The following is a 24611-nucleotide window of genomic DNA, read 5'->3' as shown; positions in this document are numbered from 1 at the left end:
GGTTGTTATTAATGTTCTCACATGCTGTTTGTGTGTGTGTGTGTGTGTGTGTGTGTGTGTGTTTGAACATGCTGTGGGTGTAAGAGTGACTGCCCCATATAGGAGAGTTGTTCATATGAGACAGTTCTAGTACCAATTTATACAATGTGGCTGTGACTGTCAAAGGTAAAATTAAATAATAAGGAATAAATTTGCTTCCTATGTGCATTTTGCATAGCAGCTGAATAGTGTAGGCCTACGCTACTGTATTTTAACATCGGCCATAGTGGTGGTACTTGGAGAGACAAATATTTTCTGAGGTGGTACCCGATGTAAAAATTTTGAGAACCACTGATCTTTGTCAATGACATAAAACACAAACCTGACTGTGGTGCAGTTTGCGGGTTCAACTTTAGGTTTGCATTTGCAACCCTGTTTATTGTACCTACTGAAGGTTATTTGGATGCTATTGCTTAACAACATCCTCCTAGGCTCACCAGGGAACCGGGGGCTGATAATAATCTTCACCATTTGTAAGGCTACCCCCTATTAGTGACCAAATGTTTGGGAGCATTATCTGATTCCTAAGGGTTCAATAGATTCTTCAAGAATCTGGATTCTTCTTCATATCTTTTCTTTTAAACATGAGTGTTTCTATGTGACAAACACAATTTCAGCACGACAGGTAGAATTAAAGTAGTGTTATCACTATTTGTCTTTGACTGACCCATTTTGTGATGAGCACACCCAAGAACATGCAGGTCATGAGATGGTCACTGATCTCCCATGACCAGAGCAGGGCACTCAATCACTTCACAGATGCTAGGCATTTTGGCTGATCCTTTATGTTGATGGGTATTTTAGGGAGAGCAGCAGAGAGCTCTGGGAGCATTCCGTGACCAGGACCCCCTGCGTCATGCCTTGTATTGGCACAGTTATACTGAGTGAGGCAAGCATTGTGGAAAGTTATTGAACATATTAGAGTCATATTAGAGATCTCTGCATCTGGCCTCTCAGACATGCGGGGATGGCAAAGCATTGCTGCATGTCAGTCCCGACTCTGAGCTGACATGTATGCCACTGAGTCCCTGAACTAAACTCAAACCGCTGTAGGATGTGTATATGACCGGAATGAGTATATACTGTATACTGTATGTTGACCAGACACTGCAAATTCTCTGCGACCTCAGATGCGCCCAGTCTGAACAAATAATTTATCCCTAGCTTAGACAAGGGTGTGTCTTTGATGCCAATTTTAAAGATAAACGATTAACAGATACAGATTCAAGCATAAATTCTCATTCAAACAATGCAACTATTGCTTTACCTCAGTGGTTCCCACGCTTTTTCTTTCGCGCCCCCTTTTTATAGATCTGAAGTTTTTCTATCGATGAATATGTTACATATTGCACATCGAGAATATTGCACGGTGTGTTCATTTAGACCAGATTTACTGGGAGAGGTGCTGATTGAAGAGTCTGACTGCTGCATACCTGTGGTATCTCTCCATGGGACACCGCAGGTGAAGCGGCCTGCCACTGAATGATCTGCATTGTTAGAAACTCCTGTAAGAATAGAATAGAATAGAATCGAATAGTATAGAATAGAATAGAATAGCTTTTATTGTCATTGTACATGAGAATACAACAAAATGCATTTGTGCTGTGCCTGAACAGTTACAAATAAACAACATAAACAGCAATAAACAATAAATAAACAACAATAAATAAATGAATAACAACAACAAATAAACAACACCCGGTTCCATTCATACATTAAACAAAGATGACAGCTTGACCATCATCCTCCTGTCCCCAACCACCTCCACAGAGTCCAGAGGGCAGCCCAGGACAAACCTGGCCTTCTTTGCCAGTTGTTCAGTTTCTATCCTGTCAGTGGCTGAGCTGCCACTTCTACAGCAGACCGCTCCATAGAAGATGGCTGATGCCACCACAGAGTCAAAGAAGGACTTCAGGAAAGCCCCCTCCACTTCAAAAGATCGGAGTCCCCTGAGAAGAAAGAGTCTACTCTGTCCTTTCTTGTAAGGAGCAGTGCAATTGTCCAACCAGTCCAGTTTATCATTCAGATGAACACCCAGGTAGTATTTTACAATCTCAATGTATGTTCCTTGGATGTTCACCACTGTGGGAGGAGAACGCTCCTGCCTCCTGAAGTCCACCACCAGCTCCTTGGTCTTCCCCGCATTGAGCTGGAGATGGTTCCTCTGGCACGAGACTGCAAGATTCTGCATCAGTCAAAAACCAGTCTTCCACAGCTCAGGTACCTTCCCTCGCTTCAGACTCAAGTTGAAGCGAGTGGGATAGTGGGGTACGCCCCACTATCCCACTCAGCTGGTCTGCGCAGAACTTGAGTACCCTTGAGCTGACGCCATCTGGACCTGCAGCCTTCCTCGCCTTGCACCTCCTCAGTTCTCTTCTCACCTGACCTGTTGTGATGAAATGGTGAGGCAGGGGGCTTGAGAGTTCCCACCTGGTGTTGCGGTGGGGGTGGGGGTAGGGCGATTACCATAAACATGGGACAGTGTAGGGGAGGGGGCAGAGAAAGGAGAGGGGGAGGGGCAGAGATGGGAGAGACAGGTGACAATGGGGGTGTGGGTTGCAGCAGTGGGGTGGATGACTGGTCAAACTTGTTAAAGAGAATGTTCAGGTCATTTGCCCACCTTAGGTCCCCCATGGGCTGGGCCTCAGGTTCCTTGAACCCGTAGACGGTTTTAAGGCCCCTCCAGACTCACTCACATTGTTCTGCTGCAGCTGGTCCTCCATTCCCTTCTGTAGCTGTTCTTACCCTGACTGAACTTCTACCTCAGTTCCCTCTACACAGTCCTCAACTCCTCCCTGTTACCTGACAAAAAAGCTCCCTTCTTGTCCTTCAGCAGAGCCTTTATGTCAACCATGTCTCTGTGAATAGCATGTTGCTACCCTCCCGGTATTCCCTCTGGTGTTGGGTCAGTGCTGCTAGCTCGTCCATCTTATTGGAAAGAAATCTCACATTCCACATAATGATGGACGGGAGGACAGGTCTGTAGCGTCTCCTCTTCGCTCGCACTGCAGCCTTGGCACGACGTCCCTGTCTGGTGTAATAAATGCTTCATGCACAGGGTCTCCAGATAGGATTGTCAACGGAAGTAGAAAAAAGGCCAGCGCAATCGTCGGCGTTGCAGTGTCCAGTGTTGAAACTAAATTACACAAGTAGTTACAATTTCAAGTAAAGTTAAACAAGTTTTAATAATCCTGTTTGTTGACTTCAGCTCTGCCACCATCATCCCCTCACCGCTGCAGGACAAGCTCTCCCAGCTCCACGTGCCCGACTCCACCTGCAGGTGGATCACAGACTTCCTGACTGACAGGAAGCAGCACGTGAAGCTGGGGAAACACGTCTCTGCCTCACGCTCCATCAGCACCGGTTCCCCTCAATGCTTTCCCTCTGCAGTGGGCCTTATCTGGGCCAAGGTCAGAGTCATTGAACACAACAGAGCATAACTGTCATTGCGCTTCGTACCTGCCACCAGTGATTGACAGTTAGCAGAACATGCCGAGGAACAAAAAGTTGATGCTGAATGGCATTCTCTCCAAGACAAATAAATGATAAACGACTAAAACTAAACTTTTCCAAAGTGAAAGGCAAGCCTGCATGCCCAGTTTGGGGGGGGGGATGCGCTGGCTGTTAACCTAAAAAAGTTACCCTCAAGCGTCAGTACAGCTCGAAACATGCTAAACTGGAGGAGCCGAAAGGACAAGCTTGCTTGGATAAAGTTGAAGTTTTGTGTTCAATAATTTAGTATTGCCCCAGAGGGATGATGTAAACATCTAAATGGCCCTCGATAGAAAAAAGGTTCCCCTCACATGCTCTAATGCCAATGTAAACACAATTCATTTGACATAATGATACAAATTTCAATTTCAATATCAATCTACTTGTACCTCATATTGCCTATTGTACCTCAGGGTCTACATAAAAAGTTAACAACAATAATAATAATAATACAACCTTCTTTCTTTCTCTCCATCTCTCTCTCCTTTTCTGCCTGTTTTTCTATAAAAATGATCTCCAAAATGTCCTATAACTTTATGCGCACTGTCATGTAAAATATTTGCTTCAATAAAAACAAATACAAAAAAAAAGAAAAGACAATGTTACAAATACATACATGATGTGTCCACACATTTGTTACCTCTAGTCTGGATTATTGTAACTCATTATTATCAGGCTGTCCTAATAAGTCTCTCAAGACTCTCCAGTTGGTCCAGAATACTGCTGCACATGTGTTGACAGGTTAGGCTTCCTGTAAAGTCCAGAAAATTATTTAAAATCCTCCTGCTCACTTCTAAAGTTCTATATGGTCAGCCCCAATCATACCTTAAAGAGCAAAAAGTACCCTATTACCCCACTAGAATGCCGCCCTCCTAAAATGGAGGCTTACTTGTAGTTCTTAGGAGTATGCATCATGGTAAGTTCCCAAGCAATGTAGCCCTACAACACTACTCCTGGGTCTGTCCCTGATTCCGTTCACGGAATTAAAACGGAATTAAAACGTATTTCTATCTAAATTGGTTCTATTTCTGGCTTTGGCTCCACGTTTTATGCTTCTCTGTTTCTGTCCCTTTATTCCATGTGTATATAGGATTGATTCAAGATTGATTCTTGTCTTCTGGCTCTCTGTAACTGTTGTTGTTCTAGCTGTGCTTTGTCTGCTTTGTGTACCCTGTCTTCTTGTTTTGTTCTTCTTTTTATGTCTGGTTTGGTTGCTTTGCATTTGCCATCTCCAGTTTTGCCCTGTATTTGTGTTTCTTCTTTTTGCCAGTTGTTTATGTGCCCTCACGTTCTCCCTCTTTTGTCCCAGGTTTTGTATGCCTGCTATTTTAGTTGTTCTACTCTCTGTCCCCATCCATTCTTTTGAGTTTTTTCCAGTTTGTTTCCCTTGTTGTTTGTTCAGTACCCGGCTTGTGTTTTGTCACTAAAGTCTGTCTTTGTTATTCCCTGTGTTGCCTGTACCTGTCCTCCTCCTTGCACTTAATCTGGTTGGTGTTCTCTCTCTGGCCAAACAGTTCCTCTTGGAAACCCAGAAATACAATTTGAGGGGGAAATGGAGACTCAATTCAAATACACAATAGAAATTATGTATTATTGCTGCAAGAGAAGATACTGCGATACTGTTCAGCACAAACTGAGGGGGATGCATATATAAATTTTGCACTGCTCGTAGTCATACAGAGGGAGAGGGAAATAGAAAGAGGAAGACAGGGAGAACTCACATAACCATTATAATAGAGCACAGTGAAACATGAAAGCAGAAATATTGCACTAAATTTTATAACATTTTTTACACTACTCCTTTTGTTACACCCCTTTCACTCATGAATTAGTTTGAAACTACTGTATTTGGCAGTTCCACACATGGGCTGTCCATGACTATATTACTTATTGATTTTTAATCAAGTCAGTTGTGTTCTTGTCAGACTGAATTAAAACATTATCAGAGTGTCCTTGGGTGTCCTACACTGATAATTCACAATTTCATGGAGTCTTAAGGGTTTGGGATTTTTTATTTGGTGTGGCTCACTATCCTACCATAATTGATCATGAGAAGTTAGTTTATAGTTTGCGTTGCTATCTATCTGCTGTCACAGATAGGATTGTGTTCAGATTTGGTTGGCATACACATGCACCTGTGGAGCAAGGTGATTTCTTTAAAATAGTGTTTAATTCTGTACTTTAAACTTTGGTTTTATTTTCAAGTTAGTTGCACTTTACTATGACTATTTTATTTAGTTTTAATAGTAGCATTTAGAAAAGAAAGGAAGAAGCCAAATAGTCTGCAAACACATAACACAAAAATATTACGAAACGAGGCAAAACTTTCCTAAACATCCCTCTTTACATTGATATAGTAAGTAAGGGAATTGACTACTGTGTTCCAATGTAACACTTTCAACCATGAGATCACCTGAGTGGCCTTCTGTTATATTTTCAAGAATTAAATTATTCATGACACACCAACACAAAGCAGGAGATTAATTGAAGATTATAAGAAACATTTTGACCAAAAATGAAAACTCTCACTACCAAAAAACACCCCTGCAAGTTGTGAGTTCTGCCTCTGCCTCTGCCTCTGCCTCTGCATTGTCGGAGTGTATTATTTCTGATATTTTTCCAATGATGAGACTATTTAGAGAGGAAACACTGCTTTGAATAGGATTTTTTTTTATTTCCACCCATTTTAATTTATTTCAGTTAGTGTGGAGTGTGCTATCTTGATTTCAGTTTAGTTTAGTCTCAATCACTAATCCCCGTTTGTCAACTTTTATATACTGTCTATTATGTATTGCTCAGAGAACGTTTCAAATGTGTAACTATTTTGATAATTTAGATTTGAATTTTAATTTGTTGGTGGGTCTAAAATATAAATGTAGCTATAATCTGAAAATTAAACAAATGATAAACAAACTTCCCTGAGAGAAAGGCCGTACCCCAGTCTGTCCCTCAAGTAGCGCTGTAGCAAAAAAGAGGTAAGAATGAGGATAGTTTTAGTCCCTTACTGAGTGGTACTGGTGGAAGATGGTCTTTAAAGCTTTTAGCAGAGTAACTGCTGAACTGCACCCACCTTATACGTTATATTTTGATTACATCAAAGCAGGTCTCAAGCCAGCAAACTTGTAACTCTTGACCAAGTCCAGTCCAAAGTCCTGCAGATTACCAGGAAATGCACATCATATTTGTGCACACCTGTGTTTTGGCAGTCAAATGTGTGTTATCTTCAGCTATTATCATCTCTATAATAAATTCAGATGAGCAAAATGCATGGAGCTGTGTCTGAATGGATAAACAGCAGTAACGTTAAGGAGGATTGAAAACAAAGGATTACATGGGGCTTTTTGTTCTTTAATGTGATTTTTAAGGGAGTCTTACCTTTCTTCTGTTTGTCCGGTTATCATGTGGAAGGTTGGGATTGGTGGAAAGAATTGATTATTACAAAGCCTGTTAACCATTCACATGTTTCCCTTTAGAGAATCTGCATTTAAATGTCAACTTCTGTTTGTAAATTGAGGAAATGTTTATATTTCCAACTTTTATTCATGATGACAGAGATAGAGAGGTCTATTTTCCTGTAATATGTATAATGCCTAATAATGAGGTTCCCTCTCTCTCTCTCCTCTTCCCCCCCTCTCTCCCCTTCCCCCTCTTTCTGTATAAAAAATGATCTCCACAATATCCTACAATTGTATGCGTATTATATGTCATGTAAAATATTTGCTTCAATAAAAACAAATGGCAAAAAATAAACAAATAATGAGATTCCATTATAGCCCAGAGATACAATAAGGTTTAGTGGTCTTATACTGCCATCTGCTGAATACTTAGTGTAAGTACAAGTGTAAGTACAAGTGTAATAATTCAATGCATGCTTCATATCAAAAATGATGATTAATTTCCAATTACTTTCTTTTTGTTGAAATACTATTTTTTTTATGTGTAGTGATTAATTTTTTAATACTATTACTTTAAGGGCCTGTTTCACAAATCCACAAAATTACACAATTACTCATAGCAGAAAATATTAAGAACTGTACATTATTTTGGGCAAATTGTGCTAACATATCAGTCAGTTATCATCAGAATGTGTTTCCGTTAACTTACTGTAAGTATATGCCTGCTTAACACCAAGTCGCTACACTACATCTGAATAGTCAAAACAACCTTTGCAAAAAATAGTAATACGTTTCATCACTGAATGACTTTATTGAAACAGAAACAAAACTAAAACATGTCTGTAATGGTGACTTCATAATAATCTTTGGTGGGCATCAGCCACTTTTTCAATTATTGGGGGCGTTTAAGGATGAACACTCACTTGCACTGTGCCCTAGACAGGTGAACCCTGCTCTGCTACAGTGGCGCCATGGGAGCGGGCCCCCCCTGGAAAATCGCTTGCCCCTCCCAGTGGCCCCCCCAGTGGCCCCCCCACCGGCCACTTGACCTTCCATCACTCACACTATCGCGTGTGCCGGCGCACTCACCGGCGCACTCACCGCTGACGTGGCACACAGTACAGCTGGCACACTTTCGCCGGTGCGGACAGCCCCCCCCCGTCGACAACGTTTTGGTTGGCCACCCCCAAGATTTTCAGTGGCCCCATCTGACCCCCCCCCAGGAATAATTTCTGCAGACACCACTGCTCGCTAATCAGTGGTGTCCGTCTGCTTCCAAAGAACCCTGGTTACAACACTTTTTTTTTCAACTAACCCTTTGCCTGTATCAAAGTCATACATGGAACAATTAAGGGGTCTGTGACTTCCATTTCTGAGATGATGGTTATTGAGAAGTGTGCTTCAGAGAGATCTACTACTCTACTACTCCTTCCTATTGCTATACACCGAATAAACCACAGCTCCATGTGAAGTTTGGTGTCCAATGAACATTTATACACAACACACAACACAGAGGGTAATCACAGAGGGTAAATTTGCAGATGTTGTTCAGGTGTCTGCAAGGATCAAATCAGCCCTCATGTTTGCTCTCCATATGGCTCAAGTGGCCTTACGGCTCAAGTCAATGATTTATAAAAGGAAGCACTCAACCCACACTAAACCTTTATCAACCAATCTGTTGTGTGTTCTGTAAAAAACTGTGTTGTTTTTTTAGAAATGTATTGTTTCTTTGTCTTTTTTCCCTATGCAAAATCACTTTGAACTGAACATTAATATAATTATTCTTAAAGCAGAGACTTAAGGTTTTCCTGGTTGATTTGATGTCCATTTGGCTTTTAAACTAGAAACCGGATATAAAGCATGTGTCTTACAAATGCAGCAGCAGGTTTAAAGCAATGTGTCAGTGATATTGTGCTGATAATCTAATAAAAATCTTAACCTCTCCAGCAGAGGGAAGTCACATGAGGTTTATGATGGATGGTATGACTTTCAGGTCCGGAAAATATTCGACCAACCAACTTGTTAGGGCAGGACTGTGAAGTCATTTTATTCTTTTTGTAGAGAGACGCACACCTTTGTTCCACCCCTATGCATTGTGAACAGGGGTTTATCGGCATGAACACCTGACCTGTTGTTTTCCTGAACGGGGAAGGCAGAATTCACTTTGAAGCACATTTATGACATGGTAAGTTTATTACTGATTAAATATATGTAATTTATAAAGCTTGTTTTGTTTTTTTAACATACTAGTAATTAGAACACATGCAATGTAAATGTATAAACTTCAGCTTTAAGAACAGTTTTGAGATTGCTATCAAAGTTATGAAAGGAAGTAATTTCTATCACCCTGCTGAACATGTGTATTTCTGTGTGTCTGACAAAGCGGATCAACACCACTGAAGCGTTTAACAATGAACCTAAAATTCACCTTTGGACTGATGATGGGATTTCTCCCCCTTCACTTTTTGTTGAATTTGAGATTTTCAGCAGTACTGCTCCCATCCTTTGTGAGCGTTGCTTGGAATGGGGAAATGACCAGTCCAGTTTTACAGCATAATCATACAGGTGACTTCTTTCTTCTTTTTGTCTCTGTATTTCCCAGCTGAATCAATCATTCTTAACTTCCTTAATAATGACATCAGTAAATTGTAATATTTTGAGCTTAGAACAATGAAATAAAAGTAAAACCTGCTCACAAAACCGGTTTGAGTCCAGTATGGACCAAGTAAGTGGACTGGTAGCTGGTGAGTTGCCAGTTCCCCTCCAGGGCACTGCCGAGGTGCACGTGAGCAAGGCAACGAACCCCTAACTGCTCCATGGGCGCCGTATAATGGCTGCCCTGCACCCCCTCTGTAATGCATGTGTTTGTGTGTGTGATATGAGGGGGTCCAAGATAAATTTAAATTGCATGCGATTTGCTGTGAATTGCATGCAAATAAAGTAATAATACTTAATAAAGTATCTTAAATCTTAGGTGAGTCAAAAGTGTAATTTTACAAAGGGTTAAAGGATTTGTTTCTTTTATTGTTGGTAACAATAGCACTTAGTACTTAGAGGTGAGTTCCACCAGACATATGCCACACAAATTGTATGCAGACCATGCATGGACCTACTAATTTATATATACAAACAAACAATTTAGTACATGCCACTTAAGGTCCTTATTGAAAATTGTTTCTGTATAACTTCAGGTGAAAGAAGTAGGACAGCAGCTAATCTGTCTCAGACAACCCGGGTCTTATGTTGGATCATGACAGGACCGAAGTACTTGGAATCCCGAACCAAACAAATCCGGGAAACATGGGCCAGGCGCTGCGACAAAGTACTCTACATGAGCTCTGTCAAGACTGACTTTCCCACAGTGGAGTTGAACGTGAAAGAGGGAAGGGATAACCTCTACTGGAAGACAATCAGAGCCTTTCAGTACATCCACCAGAACCATCTTGACGAAGCAGATTGGTTCTTGAAAGCTGATGACGACACGTATGTCGTTGTGGAGAATCTTCGATATGTTTTGTCAAAATATGATCCAGAGAAACCTTTGTACATGGGCAGAAGGTTTACTCCTTTTATCCAGCAGGGCTACATGAGTGGGGGTGCAGGATATGTCCTCAGTAAGGAAGCCCTCAGGCGTTTTGTACAGGGGTTCGAAACTGGGCAATGTAATCACTATTCAACCCTTGAGGACATGGCCATGGGGAAATGTATGGAAACCATGAAGGTGAATCCAGCAGACTCGAGAGACCTAAGAGGAAGACAAACATTTCATCCATATCCTCCAGACTATTACCTGGTTAGGCAGCCACCACGACCCAGACCATGGTATCTGCTTTATGACCACTACACTCCAATAGAGGTGAGGAACATTATGCATAAAACCTAATTTGAATGTTTGCCAAGTCTGAACTATAGAAACACGTGCATTTTAAGGTAATTTTGACCATTATTCTGAATTATCTAAGAATGAAAGGTGCCACACCAAAATCTGTTCATTATTCAGAACAGAGATAATTTTTTTGTTCATTTTGTTCTTCTGACATCTCTGTCCATTTATTAATAAGAACGGCACTCTTCTATACTGTGGCCATTGATTTAGTGTAAAACAGATAAATGCTCATTTCGATAGCCATCAAAGAAGTGGACATACAGTTCACCGTACATAGTTGTCAGGCACACATCATGATATACAGTTAATTCATGAGGTTATTAGCTCTTTTGTTTTGCTTAAAATGAAAAGACTTATTAGTTACTCACCTTAACTAAGGGAATTGTGGATTTTATGCATTTTTATTTGACTGTAGTACAGAGAACAGCCTCAAATGAGAAAGAAAAAATGTATTCTAGTTTTTTCTTCTTAAAATTGTCAGATTTTAGATGGCCCCTTGCTAAGCGTGGCGAAAATTCCATTGTTGTATCATCAAAGCTAACCGGTATCTGTGCCAACAGCATCTGTTACAATGATACATTAAACTTCACTGTAACACCTTTTTCCAACACAATGCAATTATCAGTATGTTTTTACCTTGTGGTGTACTAGATTTGGATCGCTTAATCAGAAGACTCTCAGGTGAATCAAGGAGCAAATTAGTCAATGATGTTTGGCAGTGACACCATTTCATGGGAGTAGAAGTAGCCTTTAACAAACCGATATGCATGTTTTATGTAGTTGTAAATTCAAAGCCTAAAGTCCAATTTGTGATGTAACAAAGAATTTTGTTGATAGTTTAAAGGTCAAGTGTTGGTTTTATTTCAGTGAAAATATTATTGTAAGCTCTTTTAAATATTATTATATCTGCACTTTGTTTTGTTTTTTTCTCACTAGGGTCCAGGATGCTGCTCAGACTTTGTAGTATCATTTCACTACATCTATGCTGTTCAACTGTATGGTTTGGAGTACTTAACTTACCATCTGCGGCCATACGGGTATAAATACAGATTCAATCCTGAGGAACAAAATGAAAGTAATTCTACACTTAAAATCCGTTAATACTGTATGTCAGTGTCTAGATGAGCACGCCTGCCGTCAATACACAATGAAGTGGAGGAAATTATCCAAAGGTTTCCTCAGAGATTTATTTTGTAATATTGCCTGGGATTTAATTTAAGGGTTTGAAAACCAGAAAAGAGAGAGAGAGTTTTCTGAATATGTACTAACTGGATATTTAAACAATAAATGGTCACGATTCATACAGTATAATTATTGTTGTAATTTTTTGGCATTTTGAATGTGTAAATGTGTTAAAATGTGTAAAATTTGCTAAAGGCTTTCAAGAACTGATGGTATAGTAAAGTTATCCTTCCAAGTTCTGTTTTTTTAAGTGTAGATCTACAAAATATCACCTAGAGTGTGTAGTGACTTTGGGGGACAGATTTATATTTAACGTGTTAATTTATCAGTTGTGTAATTATTCTCAGCAAAGAGACCACAACCTCCTTTTATGTTGTAAGAGTAGTTGTTTGATCAGTTTATGTGTGTGCATGTGTGTGTGTGTGTGTGTGCGTGCACGTGTGTGTGTGTGTGCGCGTGTGTGTGTTTGTGTGTGTGTGTGTTTGTGTGTGTGTGTGTGTGTTTGTGTGTGCATGTGTGCGTGTGTGTGAATGTGTGATTCCACAGGGGAACAGTTGTGTCTTTTCACTGCTATTGAATACTGCTTTGTAAGGTAAGGGATAACCCTAAACCCAAGCCTGTACCAAACCATCCCTCGTGTTTGCTAAGAAGACAAGAGAGATGAAATTTTATTAATTTTATTATCCCGAGGGAAGTCACTCAGACTGACGCAGATAAACCTTTATCAAACAATCTGACGTGGCACCGATTTCTTTATATAATATAATATTACACAACAGACTGCACACTGTGTTAACACTGGGGGCAAAGTCCAGTACTGATGTGTGAAAGTTCTGTTATTGTTGATATGCAACAAATGCAGGATCCTCTTTCACAAAGCAGGATTAGGGAGCTGGCTAGCTAAAATCAAATCAAATCAAATCAATTTGTATATCCCAATAGCGAATACAATGTCTCAAAGGGCTCTAAAGTCCCACAACAACACACAGCTCCCAAGACAGCCCAGCGCTTTGTAAAAACTCATGTATAAGGAAAAGAAAGAAACCTTGGGGGGGCAGAGAGAGATTCCATAGCCTGGCATGGTCAATCAACTGTGCAATTGGAACCTGTTAAACCTGTTGTAACGGATTCAAAGGAGTCATAAGGAAGCAGTTCAACCAGGCAGAATCTGGTGTAGATCAGTTTATTGCCAACATGCTGTAGCAACAAACAGTGAGAATCAATTCCAGAGACAAAAGACTGAATTTCTAAGATTCGAAAAATCTACTTTTAAACGCTCAAAATGGTCCTTCCTAAGATCAGTAGCAATTTAATGTTTACACCCATTTTTATTTGCACAGATCATTATTGGTTAAATGTCCATTGGAGGCGTGTGGAGGTGTTGCCTGTGTCACATTTGTCCACACATGATACAGTATGACAAACATACTATGCATATTATACATAGTATACAAACATATCTCATAACCAACCAGGTGTCCAAACTCAAAGTCTATGCATCATTAAGATATCTTTGGAATATCAATAGGCCCTGTTTTACCGCAGGACCTGCACAGCTTTTGACACCGATATGTTTTGGCCCCCTTTTCCTTTTTTTGTTGACCACAGCTGGTGGTTTTGTTACCACAAGTCAACAAGAATGCTTTGTAACACACTATATGATTATGACACAAAAAGTAATATTAAATGATTGCATTGGCATATAATATAACATAACATGATGATTTATACACAACAAAACGCCGGTGGGAAATTACTTTACGATTTAACAGTACAGTACAAACATACAATTTAGTACATGCCACTTAAGGTCCTTATTGAAAATTGTTTCTGTATAACTTCAGGTGAAAGAAGTAGGACAGCAGCTAATCTGTCTCAGACAACCCGGGTCTTATGTTGGATCATGACAGGACCGAAGTACTTGGAATCCCGAACCAAACACATCCGGGAAACATGGGCCAGGCGCTGCGACAAAGTACTCTACATGAGCTCTGTCAAGACTGACTTTCCCACAGTGGACTTGAACGTGAAAGAGGGAAGGGATAACCTCTACTGGAAGACAATCAGAGCCTTTCAGTACATCCACCAGAACCATCTTGACGAAGCAGATTGGTTCTTGAAAGCTGATGACGACACGTATGTCGTAGTGGAGAATCTACGATATGTTTTGTCAAAATATGATCCAGAGAAACCTTTGTACATGGGCAGAAGGTTTACTCCTTTTATCCAGCAGGGCTACATGAGTGGGGGTGCAGGATATGTCCTCAGTAAGGAAGCCCTCAGGCGTTTTGTACAGGGGTTCGAAACTGGGCAATGTAATCACTATTCAACCCTTGAGGACATGGCCATGGGGAAATGTATGGAAACCATGAAGGTGAATCCAGCAGACTCGAGAGACCTAAGAGGAAGACAAACATTTCATCCATATCCTCCAGACCATTACCTGGTTAGGCAGCCACCACGACCCAGACCATGGTATCTGCTTTATGACCACTACACTCCAATAGAGGTGAGGAACATTATGCATAAAACCTAATTTGAATGTTTGCCAAGTCTGAACTATAGAAACACGTGCATTTTAAGGTAATTTTGACCATTATTCTGAATTATCTAAGAATGAAAGGTGCCACACCAAAATCTGTTCATTATTCAGAACAGAGATAATTTTTTTGTTCATTTTGTTCTTCTGACATCTCTGTCCATTTATTAATAAGAACGGCACTCTTCTATACTGTGGCCATTGATTTAGTGTCAAACAGATAAATGCTCATTTCGATAGCCATCAAAGAAGTGGACATACAGTTCACCGTACATAGTTGTCAGGAACACATCATGATATACAGTTAATTCATGAGGTTATTAGCTTTTTTGTTTTGCTTAAAATGAAAAGACTTATTAGTTACTCACCTTAACTAAGGGTATTGTGGATTTTATGCATTTTTATTTGACTGTAGTACAGAGAACAGCCTCAAATGAGAAAGAAAAAATGTATTCTAGTTTTTTCTTCTTAAAATTGTCAGATTTTAGATGGCCCCTTGCTAAGCGTGGCGAAAATTCCATTGTTGTATCATCAAAGCTAACCGGTATCTGTGCCAACAGCATCTGTTACAATGGAACATTAGACTTCACTGTAACACCTTTTTCCAACACAATGCAATTATCAGTATGTTTTTACCTTGTGGTGTACTAGATTTGGATCGCTTAATCAGAAGACTCTCAGGTGAATCAAGGAGCAAATTAGTCAATGATGTTTGGCAGTGACACCATTTCATGGGAGTAGAAGTAGCCTTTAACAAACCGATATGCATGTTTTATGTAGTTGTAAATTCAAAGCCTAAAGTCCAATTTGTGATGTAACAAAGAATTTTGTTGATAGTTTAAAGGTCAAGTGTTGGTTTTATTTCAGTGAAAATATTATTGTAAGCTCTTTTAAATATTATTATATCTGCACTTTGTTTTGTTTTTTTCTCACTAGGGTCCAGGATGCTGCTCAGACTTTGTAGTATCATTTCACTACATCTATGCTGTTCAACTGTATGGTTTGGAGTACTTAACTTACCATCTGCGGCCATACGGGTATAAATACAGATTCAATCCTGAGGAACAAAATGAAAGTAATTCTACACTTAAAATCCGTTAATACTGTATGTCAGTGTCTAGATGAGCACGCCTGCCGTCAATACACAATGAAGTGGAGGAAATTATCCAAAGGTTTCCTCAGAGATTTATTTTGTAATATTGCCTGGGATTTAATTTAAGGGTTTGAAAACCAGAAAAGAGAGAGAGAGTTTTCTGAATATGTACTAACTGGATATTTAAACAATAAATGGTCACGATTCATACAGTATAATTATTGTTGTAATTTTTTGGCATTTTGAATGTGTAAATGTGTTAAAATGTGTAAAATTTGCTAAAGGCTTTCAAGAACTGATGGTATAGTAAAGTTATCCTTCCAAGTTCTGTTTTTTTAAGTGTAGATCTACAAAATATCACCTAGAGTGTGTAGTGACTTTGGGGGACAGATTTATATTTAACGTGTTAATTTATCAGTTGTGTAATTATTCTCAGCAAAGAGACCACAACCTCCTTTTATGTTGTAAGAGTAGTTGTTTGATCAGTTTATGTGTGTGCATGTGTGTGTGTGTGTGTGTGCGTGCACGTGTGTGTGTGTGTGCGCGTGTGTGTGTTTGTGTGTGTGTGTGTTTGTGTGTGTGTGTGTGTGTTTGTGTGTGCATGTGTGCGTGTGTGTGAATGTGTGATTTCACAGGGGAACAGTTGTGTCTTTTCACTGCTATTGAATACTGCTTTGTAAGGTAAGGGATAACCCTAAACCCAAGCCTGTACCAAACCATCCCTCGTGTTTGCTAAGAAGACAAGAGAGATGAAATTTTATTAATTTTATTATCCCGAGGGAAGTCACTCAGACTGACGCAGATAAACCTTTATCAAACAATCTGACGTGGCACCGATTTCTTTATATAATATAATATTACACAACAGACTGCACACTGTGTTAACACTGGGGGCAAAGTCCAGTACTGATGTGTGAAAGTTCTGTTATTGTTGATATGCAACAAATGCAGGATCCTCTTTCACAAAGCAGGATTAGGGAGCTGGCTAGCTAAAATCAAATCAAATCAAATCAATTTGTATATCCCAATAGCGAATACAATGTCTCAAAGGGCTCTAAAGTCCCACAACAACACACAGCTCCCAAGACAGCCCAGCGCTTTGTAAAAACTCATGTATAAGGAAAAGAAAGAAACCTTGGGGGGGCAGAGAGAGATTCCATAGCCTGGCATGGTCAATCAACTGTGCAATTGGAACCTGTTAAACCTGTTGTAACGGATTCAAAGGAGTCATAAGGAAGCAGTTCAACCAGGCAGAATCTGGTGTAGATCAGTTTATTGCCAACATGCTGTAGCAACAAACAGTGAGAATCAATTCCAGAGACAAAAGACTGAATTTCTAAGATTCGAAAAATCTACTTTTAAACGCTCAAAATGGTCCTTCCTAAGATCAGTAGCAATTTAATGTTTACACCCATTTTTATTTGCACAGATCATTATTGGTTAAATGTCCATTGGAGGCGTGTGGAGGTGTTGCCTGTGTCACATTTGTCCACACATGATACAGTATGACAAACATACTATGCATATTATACATAGTATACAAACATATCTCATAACCAACCAGGTGTCCAAACTCAAAGTCTATGCATCATTAAGATATCTTTGGAATATCAATAGGCCCTGTTTTACCGCAGGACCTGCACAGCTTTTGACACCGATATGTTTTGGCCCCCTTTTCCTTTTTTTGTTGACCACAGCTGGTGGTTTTGTTACCACAAGTCAACAAGAATGCTTTGTAACACACTATATGATTATGACACAAAAAGTAATATTAAATGATTGCATTGGCATATAATATAACATAACATGATGATTTATACACAACAAAACGCCGGTGGGAAATTACTTTACGATTTAACAGTACAGTACAAACATACAATTTAGTACATGCCACTTAAGGTCCTTATTGAAAATTGTTTCTGTATAACTTCAGGTGAAAGAAGTAGGACAGCAGCTAATCTGTCTCAGACAACCCGGGTCTTATGTTGGATCATGACAGGACCGAAGTACTTGGAATCCCGAACCAAACACATCCGGGAAACATGGGCCAGGCGCTGCGACAAAGTACTCTACATGAGCTCTGTCAAGACTGACTTTCCCACAGTGGACTTGAACGTGAAAGAGGGAAGGGATAACCTCTACTGGAAGACAATCAGAGCCTTTCAGTACATCCACCAGAACCATCTTGACGAAGCAGATTGGTTCTTGAAAGCTGATGACGACACGTATGTCGTAGTGGAGAATCTACGATATGTTTTGTCAAAATATGATCCAGAGAAACCTTTGTACATGGGCAGAAGGTTTACTCCTTTTATCCAGCAGGGCTACATGAGTGGGGGTGCAGGATATGTCCTCAGTAAGGAAGCCCTCAGGCGTTTTGTACAGGGGTTCGAAACTGGGCAATGTAATCACTATTCAACCCTTGAGGACATGGCCATGGGGAAATGTATGGAAACCATGAAGGTGAATCCAGCAGACTCGAGAGACCTAAGAGGAAGACAAACATTTCATCCATATCCTCCAGACCATTACCTGGTTAGGCAGCCACCACGACCCAGACCATGGTATCTGCTTTATGACCACTACACTCCAATAGAGGTGAGGAACATTATGCATAAAACCTAATTTGAATGTTTGCCAAGTCTGAACTATAGAAACACGTGCATTTTAAGGTAATTTTGACCATTATTCTGAATTATCTAAGAATGAAAGGTGCCACACCAAAATCTGTTCATTATTCAGAACAGAGATAATTTTTTTGTTCATTTTGTTCTTCTGACATCTCTGTCCATTTATTAATAAGAACGGCACTCTTCTATACTGTGGCCATTGATTTAGTGTCAAACAGATAAATGCTCATTTCGATAGCCATCAAAGAAGTGGACATACAGTTCACCGTACATAGTTGTCAGGAACACATCATGATATACAGTTAATTCATGAGGTTATTAGCTTTTTTGTTTTGCTTAAAATGAAAAGACTTATTAGTTACTCACCTTAACTAAGGGTATTGTGGATTTTATGCATTTTTATTTGACTGTAGTACAGAGAACAGCCTCAAATGAGAAAGAAAAAATGTATTCTAGTTTTTTCTTCTTAAAATTGTCAGATTTTAGATGGCCCCTTGCTAAGCGTGGCGAAAATTCCATTGTTGTATCATCAAAGCTAACCGGTATCTGTGCCAACAGCATCTGTTACAATGGAACATTAGACTTCACTGTAACACCTTTTTCCAACACAATGCAATTATCAGTATGTTTTTACCTTGTGGTGTACTAGATTTGGATCGCTTAATCAGAAGACTCTCAGGTGAATCAAGGAGCAAATTAGTCAATGATGTTTGGCAGTGACACCATTTCATGGGAGTAGAAGTAGCCTTTAACAAACCGATATGCATGTTTTATGTAGTTGTAAATTCAAAGCCTAAAGTCCAATTTGTGATGTAACAAAGAATTTTGTTGATAGTTTAAAGGTCAAGTGTTGGTTTTATTTCAGTGAAAATATTATTGTAAGCTCTTTTAAATATTATTATATCTGCACTTTGTTTTGTTTTTTTCTCACTAGGGTCCAGGATGCTGCTCAGACTTTGTAGTATCATTTCACTACATCTATGCTGTTCAACTGTATGGTTTGGAGTACTTAACTTACCATCTGCGGCCATACGGGTATAAATACAGATTCAATCCTGAGGAACAAAATGAAAGTAATTCTACACTTAAAATCCGTTAATACTGTATGTCAGTGTCTAGATGAGCACGCCTGCCGTCAATACACAATGAAGTGGAGGAAATTATCCAAAGGTTTCCTCAGAGATTTATTTTGTAATATTGCCTGGGATTTAATTTAAGGGTTTGAAAACCAGAAAAGAGAGAGAGAGTTTTCTGAATATGTACTAACTGGATATTTAAACAATAAATGGTCACGATTCATACAGTATAATTATTGTTGTAATTTTTTGGCATTTTGAATGTGTAAATGTGTTAAAATGTGTAAAATTTGCTAAAGGCTTTCAAGAACTGATGGTATAGTAAAGTTATCCTTCCAAGTTCTGTTTTTTTAAGTGTAGATCTACAAAATATCACCTAGAGTGTGTAGTGACTTTGGGGGACAGATTTATATTTAACGTGTTAATTTATCAGTTGTGTAATTATTCTCAGCAAAGAGACCACAACCTCCTTTTATGTTGTAAGAGTAGTTGTTTGATCAGTTTATGTGTGTGCATGTGTGTGTGTGTGTGTGTGCGTGCACGTGTGTGTGTGTGTGCGCGTGTGTGTGTTTGTGTGTGTGTGTGTTTGTGTGTGTGTGTGTGTGTTTGTGTGTGCATGTGTGCGTGTGTGTGAATGTGTGATTTCACAGGGGAACAGTTGTGTCTTTTCACTGCTATTGAATACTGCTTTGTAAGGTAAGGGATAACCCTAAACCCAAGCCTGTACCAAACCATCCCTCGTGTTTGCTAAGAAGACAAGAGAGATGAAATTTTATTAATTTTATTATCCCGAGGGAAGTCACTCAGACTGACGCAGATAAACCTTTATCAAACAATCTGACGTGGCACCGATTTCTTTATATAATATAATATTACACAACAGACTGCACACTGTGTTAACACTGGGGGCAAAGTCCAGTACTGATGTGTGAAAGTTCTGTTATTGTTGATATGCAACAAATGCAGGATCCTCTTTCACAAAGCAGGATTAGGGAGCTGGCTAGCTAAAATCAAATCAAATCAAATCAATTTGTATATCCCAATAGCGAATACAATGTCTCAAAGGGCTCTAAAGTCCCACAACAACACACAGCTCCCAAGACAGCCCAGCGCTTTGTAAAAACTCATGTATAAGGAAAAGAAAGAAACCTTGGGGGGGCAGAGAGAGATTCCATAGCCTGGCATGGTCAATCAACTGTGCAATTGGAACCTGTTAAACCTGTTGTAACGGATTCAAAGGAGTCATAAGGAAGCAGTTCAACCAGGCAGAATCTGGTGTAGATCAGTTTATTGCCAACATGCTGTAGCAACAAACAGTGAGAATCAATTCCAGAGACAAAAGACTGAATTTCTAAGATTCGAAAAATCTACTTTTAAACGCTCAAAATGGTCCTTCCTAAGATCAGTAGCAATTTAATGTTTACACCCATTTTTATTTGCACAGATCATTATTGGTTAAATGTCCATTGGAGGCGTGTGGAGGTGTTGCCTGTGTCACATTTGTCCACACATGATACAGTATGACAAACATACTATGCATATTATACATAGTATACAAACATATCTCATAACCAACCAGGTGTCCAAACTCAAAGTCTATGCATCATTAAGATATCTTTGGAATATCAATAGGCCCTGTTTTACCGCAGGACCTGCACAGCTTTTGACACCGATATGTTTTGGCCCCCTTTTCCTTTTTTTGTTGACCACAGCTGGTGGTTTTGTTACCACAAGTCAACAAGAATGCTTTGTAACACACTATATGATTATGACACAAAAAGTAATATTAAATGATTGCATTGGCATATAATATAACATAACATGATGATTTATACACAACAAAACGCCGGTGGGAAATTACTTTACGATTTAACAGTACAGTACAAACATACAATTTAGTACATGCCACTTAAGGTCCTTATTGAAAATTGTTTCTGTATAACTTCAGGTGAAAGAAGTAGGACAGCAGCTAATCTGTCTCAGACAACCCGGGTCTTATGTTGGATCATGACAGGACCGAAGTACTTGGAATCCCGAACCAAACACATCCGGGAAACATGGGCCAGGCGCTGCGACAAAGTACTCTACATGAGCTCTGTCAAGACTGACTTTCCCACAGTGGACTTGAACGTGAAAGAGGGAAGGGATAACCTCTACTGGAAGACAATCAGAGCCTTTCAGTACATCCACCAGAACCATCTTGACGAAGCAGATTGGTTCTTGAAAGCTGATGACGACACGTATGTCGTAGTGGAGAATCTACGATATGTTTTGTCAAAATATGATCCAGAGAAACCTTTGTACATGGGCAGAAGGTTTACTCCTTTTATCCAGCAGGGCTACATGAGTGGGGGTGCAGGATATGTCCTCAGTAAGGAAGCCCTCAGGCGTTTTGTACAGGGGTTCGAAACTGGGCAATGTAATCACTATTCAACCCTTGAGGACATGGCCATGGGGAAATGTATGGAAACCATGAAGGTGAATCCAGCAGACTCGAGAGACCTAAGAGGAAGACAAACATTTCATCCATATCCTCCAGACCATTACCTGGTTAGGCAGCCACCACGACCCAGACCATGGTATCTGCTTTATGACCACTACACTCCAATAGAGGTGAGGAACATTATGCATAAAACCTAATTTGAATGTTTGCCAAGTCTGAACTATAGAAACACGTGCATTTTAAGGTAATTTTGACCATTATTCTGAATTATCTAAGAATGAAAGGTGCCACACCAAAATCTGTTCATTATTCAGAACAGAGATAATTTTTTTGTTCATTTTGTTCTTCTGACATCTCTGTCCATTTATTAATAAGAACGGCACTCTTCTATACTGTGGCCATTGATTTAGTGTCAAACAGATAAATGCTCATTTCGATAGCCATCAAAGAAGTGGACATACAGTTCACCGTACATAGTTGTCAGGAACACATCATGATATACAGTTAATTCATGAGGTTATTAGCTTTTTTGTTTTGCTTAAAATGAAAAGACTTATTAGTTACTCACCTTAACTAAGGGTATTGTGGATTTTATGCATTTTTATTTGACTGTAGTACAGAGAACAGCCTCAAATGAGAAAGAAAAAATGTATTCTAGTTTTTTCTTCTTAAAATTGTCAGATTTTAGATGGCCCCTTGCTAAGCGTGGCGAAAATTCCATTGTTGTATCATCAAAGCTAACCGGTATCTGTGCCAACAGCATCTGTTACAATGGAACATTAGACTTCACTGTAACACCTTTTTCCAACACAATGCAATTATCAGTATGTTTTTACCTTGTGGTGTACTAGATTTGGATCGCTTAATCAGAAGACTCTCAGGTGAATCAAGGAGCAAATTAGTCAATGATGTTTGGCAGTGACACCATTTCATGGGAGTAGAAGTAGCCTTTAACAAACCGATATGCATGTTTTATGTAGTTGTAAATTCAAAGCCTAAAGTCCAATTTGTGATGTAACAAAGAATTTTGTTGATAGTTTAAAGGTCAAGTGTTGGTTTTATTTCAGTGAAAATATTATTGTAAGCTCTTTTAAATATTATTATATCTGCACTTTGTTTTGTTTTTTTCTCACTAGGGTCCAGGATGCTGCTCAGACTTTGTAGTATCATTTCACTACATCTATGCTGTTCAACTGTATGGTTTGGAGTACTTAACTTACCATCTGCGGCCATACGGGTATAAATACAGATTCAATCCTGAGGAACAAAATGAAAGTAATTCTACACTTAAAATCCGTTAATACTGTATGTCAGTGTCTAGATGAGCACGCCTGCCGTCAATACACAATGAAGTGGAGGAAATTATCCAAAGGTTTCCTCAGAGATTTATTTTGTAATATTGCCTGGGATTTAATTTAAGGGTTTGAAAACCAGAAAAGAGAGAGAGAGAGTTTTCTGAATATGTACTAACTGGATATTTAAACAATAAATGGTCACGATTCATACAGTATAATTATTGTTGTAATTTTTTGGCATTTTGAATGTGTAAATGTGTTAAAATGTGTAAAATTTGCTAAAGGCTTTCAAGAACTGATGGTATAGTAAAGTTATCCTTCCAAGTTCTGTTTTTTTAAGTGTAGATCTACAAAATATCACCTAGAGTGTGTAGTGACTTTGGGGGACAGATTTATATTTAACGTGTTAATTTATCAGTTGTGTAATTATTCTCAGCAAAGAGACCACAACCTCCTTTTATGTTGTAAGAGTAGTTGTTTGATCAGTTTATGTGTGTGCATGTGTGTGTGTGTGTGTGTGCGTGCACGTGTGTGTGTGTGTGCGCGTGTGTGTGTTTGTGTGTGTGTGTGTTTGTGTGTGTGTGTGTGTGTTTGTGTGTGCATGTGTGCGTGTGTGTGAATGTGTGATTTCACAGGGGAACAGTTGTGTCTTTTCACTGCTATTGAATACTGCTTTGTAAGGTAAGGGATAACCCTAAACCCAAGCCTGTACCAAACCATCCCTCGTGTTTGCTAAGAAGACAAGAGAGATGAAATTTTATTAATTTTATTATCCCGAGGGAAGTCACTCAGACTGACGCAGATAAACCTTTATCAAACAATCTGACGTGGCACCGATTTCTTTATATAATATAATATTACACAACAAACTGCACACTGTGTTAACACTGGGGGCAAAGTCCAGTACTGATGTGTGAAAGTTCTGTTATTGTTGATATGCAACAAATGCAGGATCCTCTTTCACAAAGCAGGATTAGGGAGCTGGCTAGCTAAAATCAAATCAAATCAAATCAATTTGTATATCCCAATAGCGAATACAATGTCTCAAAGGGCTCTAAAGTCCCACAACAACACACAGCTCCCAAGACAGCCCAGCGCTTTGTAAAAACTCATGTATAAGGAAAAGAAAGAAACCTTGGGGGGGCAGAGAGAGATTCCATAGCCTGGCATGGTCAATCAACTGTGCAATTGGAACCTGTTAAACCTGTTGTAACGGATTCAAAGGAGTCATAAGGAAGCAGTTCAACCAGGCAGAATCTGGTGTAGATCAGTTTATTGCCAACATGCTGTAGCAACAAACAGTGAGAATCAATTCCAGAGACAAAAGACTGAATTTCTAAGATTCGAAAAATCTACTTTTAAACGCTCAAAATGGTCCTTCCTAAGATCAGTAGCAATTTAATGTTTACACCCATTTTTATTTGCACAGATCATTATTGGTTAAATGTCCATTGGAGGCGTGTGGAGGTGTTGCCTGTGTCACATTTGTCCACACATGATACAGTATGACAAACATACTATGCATATTATACATAGTATAC

At 39.3% G+C, this 24611-nt stretch overlaps 4 protein-coding genes across 5 annotated transcripts; all 4 read left to right on the top strand.

Moving 5' to 3' along the window:
• The first annotated feature begins 8988 nt into the window (after positions 1 to 8988).
• Positions 8989 to 12495, top strand: LOC143005708 (glycoprotein-N-acetylgalactosamine 3-beta-galactosyltransferase 1-like). Of its 2 annotated transcripts, none has more exons than XM_076157062.1 (4): positions 8989 to 9111; positions 9310 to 9491; positions 10118 to 10782; positions 11749 to 12494. In XM_076157062.1, the coding sequence occupies exons 1-4, from the start codon at positions 9104 to 9106 to the stop codon at positions 11911 to 11913; spliced, it is 1020 nt and encodes a 339-aa protein (XP_076013177.1). In that variant the 5' UTR covers positions 8989 to 9103; the 3' UTR covers positions 11914 to 12494. The 2 variants fall into 2 exon arrangements, with proteins under 2 accessions (XP_076013177.1, XP_076013178.1); XM_076157063.1 differs by having other exon boundaries at positions 8996 to 9111; positions 9406 to 9491; positions 11749 to 12495.
• A 1346-nt stretch (positions 12496 to 13841) lies between these two features.
• LOC143005709 (glycoprotein-N-acetylgalactosamine 3-beta-galactosyltransferase 1-like) lies at positions 13842 to 17316 on the top strand. The gene is made up of 2 exons (XM_076157064.1): positions 13842 to 14503; positions 15470 to 17316. The coding sequence occupies exons 1-2, from the start codon at positions 13898 to 13900 to the stop codon at positions 15632 to 15634; spliced, it is 771 nt and encodes a 256-aa protein (XP_076013179.1). The 5' UTR covers positions 13842 to 13897; the 3' UTR covers positions 15635 to 17316.
• Positions 17317 to 17562: 246 nt separating this feature from the next.
• Positions 17563 to 21037, top strand: LOC143005710 (glycoprotein-N-acetylgalactosamine 3-beta-galactosyltransferase 1-like). The gene is made up of 2 exons (XM_076157065.1): positions 17563 to 18224; positions 19191 to 21037. The coding sequence occupies exons 1-2, from the start codon at positions 17619 to 17621 to the stop codon at positions 19353 to 19355; spliced, it is 771 nt and encodes a 256-aa protein (XP_076013180.1). The 5' UTR covers positions 17563 to 17618; the 3' UTR covers positions 19356 to 21037.
• Positions 21038 to 21283: 246 nt separating this feature from the next.
• Positions 21284 to 23218, top strand: LOC143005792 (glycoprotein-N-acetylgalactosamine 3-beta-galactosyltransferase 1-like). The gene is made up of 2 exons (XM_076157176.1): positions 21284 to 21945; positions 22912 to 23218. Exons 1-2 carry the CDS (start codon positions 21340 to 21342, stop codon positions 23074 to 23076), a joined length of 771 nt encoding a protein of 256 aa, XP_076013291.1. The 5' UTR covers positions 21284 to 21339; the 3' UTR covers positions 23077 to 23218.
• Positions 23219 to 24611: the final 1393 nt, after the last annotated feature.

The sequence above is a fragment of the Genypterus blacodes genome, unplaced genomic scaffold (assembly GCF_046128005.1).
Source record: "Genypterus blacodes isolate CSIRO-AG114 ecotype Tasmania unplaced genomic scaffold, CSIRO-AGI_Gbla_v1 ptg000072l_1, whole genome shotgun sequence".
Lineage (NCBI taxonomy): Eukaryota > Metazoa > Chordata > Actinopteri > Ophidiiformes > Ophidiidae > Genypterus > Genypterus blacodes.
This window is presented reverse-complemented; position numbering and strand designations above follow the sequence as displayed.